The sequence below is a fragment of the Spea bombifrons genome, chromosome 11 (assembly GCF_027358695.1).
Source record: "Spea bombifrons isolate aSpeBom1 chromosome 11, aSpeBom1.2.pri, whole genome shotgun sequence".
Taxonomy (NCBI): Eukaryota; Metazoa; Chordata; class Amphibia; order Anura; family Pelobatidae; genus Spea; species Spea bombifrons.
Window position 1 is genome coordinate 36,323,441 of NC_071097.1, and position 8,434 is coordinate 36,331,874.

An 8,434-nucleotide genomic window follows, 5' to 3' on the forward strand; every position below is an offset into this window, starting at 1 on the left:
GAGGGTATTAAACATGCATGGGATGGACATACGGCTCCTGAATCTAAGACGAGACCGACTGATTAAGGTTTGAGTCTTTACAGCGGGAGAAACGGCGACTAGACGGGGGCCGGATGGGAAATTCTAGGTTTCTATAGAAATCATCAATGCCCTTATATGGAAGAATTCCACGCGTTTATTCGTAGAACTATCGCCTTCATAGAACCAACATATTGTTTAGAACCAATTTCCAACGCGTTTCGCCCCCATTTACCAACCAGCTGCATCTCAAACGGTTAATAAATACACATTATCAGCAAAAAGGGCCCCCCGGCCGGCGGTTTGCAGCAGATACTCGTATTTATCGCACCGATATATAGACTTCATCTTCACTCGTATACCGAGTGCACTCGGAGGGACCGGCGCGTTCCGCATTCCTCTCGCTCCGATCAGAGTGTTCTTGCTTCCTCTGTGAGGGTGGAAGTCGCTCTGAGGCGAGGTAATTATGCGGCTGTCACCTTATTTTCGGAGAACTATTCCCGATTTCCACAGCGCGTTTTGTAAGAGATTTATTCCTTGTTAAAAATAAATATTCTGCCCGCGCTCCGTGTAGAAAAACCAGAAATCTTTAACCCATCGCTCCCCGCCATTCGACTTTTTTGGGGGGTGGGGGGGGTCTTCGTGAAACTTTAGCTTATATGATAATTTGCTTGAACGTCGGCTAATTGTCAGGACGTCGGATCCGGCGGCATCAGAATGAAGAAGTAACGCATCGTTATTCACCGGCGGTCAATCAGCGGGCGAGCCGCGCGGCGGGGTTAGCGTGAAGCCGTGTCCGTGTCACGCTCCCGCGCGCTAATGAATGCAACGCCGCATGGGTTTTAAACACTCGGCGGCGTCTTCAGCAACTCCCAGACTCCGGAACAAACCCGCAAACTTTATTTATCGAAGTCCGGATGAAGGAGAAAAAAACAGGGAAACCATATGAGAAAAATGCTCCGTAGTCAGAGAGTCCGGCCGGGTGATTAAGACTGAGTCATTCTATTGTTCCCCACAGGCAGTATGATAAGGAGTCGGGGGGTTTAGTAGATCGGGGATCAGATAACAGAGCGAGAATCATACAAACGGCTGATATGCAGCTGCCTGAAAACATTTATATTATGGGGCAAAAAACGTATTTTTGATCTGATACTAGGAATAAAAAATATATAGCGGGATCTTTAAATCTTTGTGGGTCACAGACAGACCTAGAACCTTGAAGAAGGTCAGATCCAAACAAGATTGTTCCATAACAACCAAGGAACCGTTTCCACGGAAACGCCGTCACCGGGACATCACAGATCAGAATGTCTTTACAGTCAAAATACTTTAAAATCATGATGAGCCATAAGAGCTAACAATCTATAATTTTTTAAAAAGGTCATAATCTAAAGGTAGAGGGTCAAAGATTTTACTTTACTGAGAGGGTGGTAGATAAGTGGAGCAGCCTCTCAGCAGAGGTGGTAGAGGGTAATACAGTGAGGGTATTAAACATGCATGGGATAGACATACGGCTCCTGAATCTAAGACGAGACCAACGACTGATTAAGGTTTGAGTCGTTACAGCAGGAGAAACGGGCGAATAGACGGGGCCCGGATGGGGCCGATCTGATGGAAAAGTCTATGTTTCTGTAAGTGCGACATTAAATGGCACCCCAGCAGGCGTGGGGTTAACAAACAGTTAATTCGGGATTGGTATTTCTGCGCAGGTTGGATCGGTGATTTCTTTAAAGCCGCCGTTTGCGATGTTAATAAAATTCCGGATGTAAATGAGGCAGCGTTTGCCCCGAGGCGCGGCGTCCCGGCTGCTCCGGAGGGCATCGGCTTTCACACGAATTTTCTTTCTTTATTTACCCCGTAAACTCGCTTCACTCGCCGAGGGATGGCGCATGGCCAGGCGGATAAATCGTACATTCCACAGCCGCGTGAATCTGATCACCCCCGGGTCGTTCCCAGGCGCCCCCCAAACGCTGGCTCTGTCACCGACGCCGACACCCACCGGCAGTGACAGGACTGCTGGCATCGCTACAGACGGGGAAGTTATTGGCAGCTATTGTTCTTCTCTCACTGTGATGCCCCTGAGCATCCACCGGCGATCTGCACTATAAAGCGGAGAATAATGCGCGCGGCATGCTTAATACCCGCTCGCCCCGTCACACGCGCCAGGCTGCCTGGGTACCCGGCGTCTGATTCCGAGTGCATGCGGCCGAGTGTCTTGATTCTGAGTGCATGCGGCCGAGTGTCTGCCTCCGAGTGTCCGCGGATGCTCTGTTTCTGCTGCGTGGCTCTATGGGATACGTTGTTTCCTGTTGGAAATGCAGCTTCCAGAGGGTCCGCTCGCCCTGGGGTCAGAGCGCTTATTACTCTCAGGACCGGGTTAACCATTTCTTTCCGGGGTTCATCGCTATCGTCCTCCACAAACGGCCGTTTTAAAAGATTACTGGTTTCCTCCGCCGAGCCGACGGACTCCAGAAACACAACTTTGATTTGAATTTTTGGAAAGTCCAGGTGGTGGAGCGAGTACCGCGGCTTCATCCGCCACTCATGGGTTAATCCTTTAAAAAACACACAGAGTTGGTAATTTAAGAGAATTTAAGCATATATTTCCAAAATTCTGATTAAGGCGACCTCCGCTCCGCGCATGGGGAAGAGAGAGAGATGGGGGAGAAATGGGAGATGGGGAGAGAGATGGGAGATGGGGAAAGAGAGAGAGACGGGGGAGAGAGATGGGAGACGGGAGAGAGAGATGGGAGAGAGAGATGGGAGGCAGGAGAGAGAGACGGGGAGAGAGACGGGGGAGAGAGACGGGGGAGAGAGATGGGAGACGGGGAGAGGGGAGATGGGGGAGAGAGATGGGAGACAGGGGAGAGAGATGGGGAGAGGGAGATGGGAGACGGGGGAGAGAAATGGGAGACGGGGAGAGGGAGATGGGAGACGGGAGAGAGACGGGAGACGGGGGAGAGATAGAATGGAGACAGATCTTCGCTCGGCGTTTAGTGATAAATGACAGCAAAGACGGCCATTTATCTCGCACCGGCAGCGACACCGAAGCAGTTTTGCGGAAGACGCGACACCAAATGCGATCCGTTTGTAATCTGTCAGCCGGCCCTTCGCCGAGTCACGGGGGGCCGCACGTCCCTCGCAGACATCTGCCCTTCTTACCCTCCAGAGGGGCTCGTGCCGGGGTCCAGCAGCTGCCAGGAATTGGGGTGACGAGATCAGGCGGGCCGGAGATGACTCGATTCAGCAAAAAAAACTCAAATAGGGGAAAAAAAGGATTTTCTGTGTTTCTGCAGTTTTATCTTTTTCTGGAGTTTTTTTTACTTGAAATGATTTTCTTCCGTAAAGTTGGTTGATGAGGGGGGGGGGCAGGGGGGTGTTTTATCTTCACGCCTTGTATTATCTCACCTGCAGTCGGTAGGTACGTTTTTTGCATAAATAATAATGTCTTCATGTTCGGTTTACGGACCCCCCTGAGCTCAGAGAACGTGAAGCCCCCTAGTAATGGGACGAGTGTTACAGGAAGCCTCCGGTTTGGAGCGTGATCAGGACAAACACTTATTCTCACATCAAATCCACTTAAAGGGTTTCTAAATGAAAAGCAGCCCGCGCTCTGTCGCCGCTCCCGGCTGAGGGTGATATGGATGTGCCATTAACTGATTCACTGAAGCAGCCGGGGAGGTTAAAGGTCACCGGGGGCATTTACAGAGCCGTTACGGGAGCCGTTGTTAGCAGACGATAAGAGCGATTACCGCTTTGTGGCTTCAATTAAAGAGCTGACACCGGTAATGAATGTTTGTGTCCCGGCTCATGCGATAATCAATCTATTACCCCCCCCCCGCGCGGAAATCTGCCCCCTAAAGACTCGCAGCCTACAGAGAGATAGAACCTGACGGACGACAAGTCCCAGCAACAGCCCAAGAACTTCAGGGATTAGAGTCCATCAGAAAGCACCAAGTGACCCCAAAATAACAGCTAGCGGGGGGGGCTAATGTCACCCCAGGAGTCACACGGCCAGATTTTTATTTAGGGGAGTAATCGGGTTCCATGCAAAGTGATTTATCTATACATTATACAGGGGGCAGGGTCGCTAATATAACTATACATTATACAGGGACCGGTTACTGATTTATCTATACATTATACAGGGGCCGGCTCGCTGATTTATCTATACATTATACAGGGGCCGGTCACTGATTTATCTATACATTATACAGGGACCGGTTACTGATTTATCTATACATTATACAGGGGGCCGGTCACTGATTTATCTATACATTATACAGGGACCGGTTACTGATTTATCTATACATTATACAGGGGGCGGCTCGCTGATTTATCTATACATTATACAGGGGCCGGTCACTGATTTATCTATACATTATACAGGGGCCGGTCACTGATTTATCTATACATTATACAGGGGCCGGCTCGCTGATTTAACTATACATTATACAGGGGGCCGGTCACTGATTTATCTATACATTATACAGGGGCCGGCTCGCTGATTTATCTATACATTATACAGGGCCGGCTCGCTGATTTATCTATACATTATACAGGGGCCGGTCACTGATTTATCTATACATTATACAGGGCCGGCTCGCTGATTGAAGTATACATCATTATGTATTATTATTTAGCCTCCTGTCTTTTTTTTCACTAACAAACTCCTTTTTTTACTTTTTTAGGATTATCCAGAACCGCGTTTTATTTGTCATCCTGGGAATCATCATCGTCTTCGCTATCATCCTGGCAGTTTATTTTTCATTTCGGGGACACTGATGCCGTGTCCCGTGGGGAGGAAAAAGGGGGTTCAAACCATCCTGAGCATCCGCAGAACGGCTACATAGAGATTTGATGTGAATAGCGCGCCTGCGCAGACACCTGGGAGCCGCTCTCCTGCTGCGTCTCTTCTGTCTCTTTCCTAACAAATCCGGTCAAACCAATCGGTTTGGAGAAATATTCTGTTTAACGAAGTAATTAATAATTCTACGTCCCGGACCCCGAGCCATTCCACGTGTATAAATAATATCTACTGTCAGACATTATTATGAGTTGTTTTGTGTTATATATTAAAAAACAAGCTTTACAGAAAACCGTTATTTATATAAAAATTAAATATGTAACTTTATGGAGTGATGTTTCTCTGCCGAAGCTCTCGTCTTAACACAACATAAACGCAAACGCGTTGGTCCCCCGCCGGCGTCCCGATCGTCTGTCTTAAGAATTGTTTTTTACGCTTAAAAATTGTTTGTTGCGTTCACTTCAAAAGAGTTGCGTATGTTGCGCAGGTACACAGAATTCCTGCGGGGTTTCATGTACTCAGCCTGGCGTCTGACCCCTCTTTGATATTCACTGCCATTCAAAAGTTTGGGGTCACTTAGAAATGATCTTGTTTTTGAAGAAAAAGTAGATTTTGTCCATTAAAATAACATGAAATGGATCAGGAATTCAGCGCAGACGGGGTTAATGAAAATGACTATTGTAGCTGGAAACGGCTGATTTTTAATGGAATCTCTTCAAAGGCGTACAGAGGCCCTTTATCACTCCCATCACTCCTGTGTTCCAATGGCCCTTTATCACTCCCATCACTCCTGTGTTCCAATGGCCCTTTATCGCTCCCATCACTCCTGTGTTCCAATGGCCCTTCATCACTCCCATCACTCCTGTGTTCCAATGGCCCTTCATCACTCCCATCACTCCTGTGTTCCAATGGCCCTTTATCACTCCCATCACTCCTGTGTTCCAATGGCCCTTTATCACTCCCATCACTCCTGTGTTCCAATGGCCCTTTATCACTCCCATCACTCCTGTGTTCCAACGGCCCTTTATCACTCCCATCACTCCTGTGTCCCAATGGCCCTTTATCACTCCCATCACTCCTGTGTCCCAATGGCACTTTATCACTCCCATCACTCCTGTGTCCCAATGGCCCTTTATCACTCCCATCACTCCTGTGTCCCAATGGCACTTTATCACTCCCATCACTCCCATCACTCCTGTGTCCCAATGGCCCTTTATCACTCCCATCACTCCTGTGTTCCAAAGTTTAAGTTTAAAAGGATAATTGGTGGTAAGAACCCTTTTTGTAATTATGTTACAGCCAGAAATGTCTTTGTTTTCCATGAAATCCGCTGAGTGACCCCAAACCGTGTATATAGTATCTGTTGCAACGCTGCCTATTATAAGTTCTTATCGTTGCTGTCATTTAAATATTGTCTGAATTCTCCAAGCTGCCGGTCGACGTTCTTCACCGTTTGGACGCGCTCAATAATGCATTTGGTTTCGCCGTTTGTAACGGAGGCATTCGAGGCGCGTCGTTAATATTCAGTTACCTTTTGTGTATTTGATGCTCGGATATTTCATCTCGCCGTTATTAAACTCTCCAGACTGACAGGAACATCGCGCTGTCCGAGCGCCCGGAAATAATGAGAAATCAAAACTAAGTGAAGTTCTGCGGAGCGTCAACATAACTTAACCCCGTACGCTCCCGTCTCCAGAGCCCGTTAATATCGCTGGCCGTTAGAATGTTCCAGACTCTTCTCGATAAGGTTCTACTGAACGTCTGATATAACTTGCTGGAGTTACTCCTAATTACATTGGACCCGCTGCTTAAAAACATTAACCGATATTAGAACAAAAATGCCTTCTAAGAAATTTTCCCCATTGAAGTGTAATTAGTAATTAATTAATCAATAATAGGAATGTTTTAAGGTAAATATCCTCCCCAATTTCGCTCGACTACTTAAAAATGTTTAAATAATATGAAGAAATGGAAGTCTGGTGCATGCTGGGAAATGCATTATAAATGTAAGCAACATATAAACACCCAAGCCAATTCAAATAGTATTAATTATTATTATTATTATTAAATATCACAATATATACGCTTTTCTATGGAATATTGGTTAATGTTATTTTTTAGGCAAAGGGCCCGTTTTAAATGTTGAATTTTACATTTTGAGCAGCAGAGCAAAATATCTTACATTGATCCATAACACTCTCTGTGAATGTCTTAGAGATTATAATATATGTATTATATCGTGTTATTAAATGTCCATTTCCGTTATTGATTTAACATTAAAAGAATTCTCTGTTTTGGGATTTTTTTTGCGGTATAATTAAATGCATAAGAGGACCTCGTCGTTAAACGTGTAGAGAATTAGTTTGTTAAAATGTCCTTGGAAAAAAATAAATAAATCATAAAAATACTTTTGTAGAACTGCGATTTCTTTTAAAATGAAAGTATTTCAGAATTTTCTAATTGTCAAACATATTAACTTTTATTATTTTGGAATAATAATATTAATAATAATATTTAAATACAATATAACAGTTTAAAGGGACAGAGACATCTCATTTTTTCTTTGGCAGAGAAAGGTTTTCATCGCTGATCGGGGTGATTTAATAAATAATCGGAATGTTACTACCCATTTAGAACATTATTTTTTTTTTTACATTTTTGTTGTTTTGATTGAATGTTGTTTAGAATCCAGATGAATATTTAGAATATATTCTCTTTTGAATTAATCTATTTATATATATATACCGTTTTGTACTTGCTTTACAAAATGAAGAAAACACTACGTTTGGCCCCAAAAAATATTTTAATTTAGCGTCTCACATTCTGCAGGATAGAAATGGTGAGATTGAGCAAAAGGACTGCCCCCCACCCCCCAATATAAGTTTTCTTTTTTACTAACATTTTTTTCTCCTGAAACAGGGAATTCAGAGAATTTAAAAGAAAATTATTTTTTCTTTGATTTGTGGCGTCCTGAAGCAGTCCATGACCCGATCCGGTCGGGGAACGTCGGGTTTAATGTGCGTAAAAGGCAAGAAGGTTCTATGGGGACCTTAATAATCCCTCATCGGAGTTATAGTTTCATGATGTCACACTTGGCTATAGCTGTGTAGGTTTTTGTCAGAACATGTTATGCCTAATCATCCAAAAAGGAAAGTAGTGGTCCAGAAGTATCGGCCCCCGACGCGTTTCTCTAGGCTACCGACCCCCCTGAGTAGGTAAAGTATCTTCCTACATGTGTTTGGCTCTTGTCCGGCTCTTGCATTATCCTTGGCCATGGTCCTTGGCCAGTTGATGGTTACGTCGCGGTGTCGCACCTGGGCTGTCTTTTTTCATGGCGTGAAATGGAGAGAATCATCGCTGCGGAAGTAGAAAGCGGAACCAAAACCACAGTCACAGAATAAAGCAAACTCTACATCGCGCTCAATTCCAAATCTCTTCGGCGTTTCTTTTACAGTCTGAGACGGAGTTGTAGAAATGGATAAGATGACGGCCACCAGTAGACATTTGCTCCTCGCTGGGTTTAGTTTCTGTCCGTTGCAGATTGACTGCCGCTCCCAACAACCAGGAAGAATTAATTAGATTCATTAATTAGCACAGTCTGGTATTTTG

The 8,434-nt window shown here is 45.1% G+C and overlaps 1 protein-coding gene across 4 annotated transcripts in view; it reads left to right on the top strand.

Annotated features, from left to right (window-relative positions):
- Positions 1-5,160, top strand: part of VTI1A (vesicle transport through interaction with t-SNAREs 1A) — a 122,993-nt gene extending 117,833 nt beyond the window's left edge. For 2 of the 4 annotated variants that reach the window (XM_053450209.1, XM_053450210.1), the window contains one exon: positions 4,710-5,160. In XM_053450209.1, coding sequence (XP_053306184.1) covers positions 4,710-4,803 — 94 coding nt within the window. In that variant the 3' untranslated portion in view covers positions 4,804-5,160. The remainder of the gene's footprint in view (positions 1-4,709) is intronic. The other 2 variants (XM_053450211.1, XM_053450212.1) reach the window with 1 other exon arrangement.
- The last annotated feature ends 3,274 nt before the right edge of the window (positions 5,161-8,434 follow it).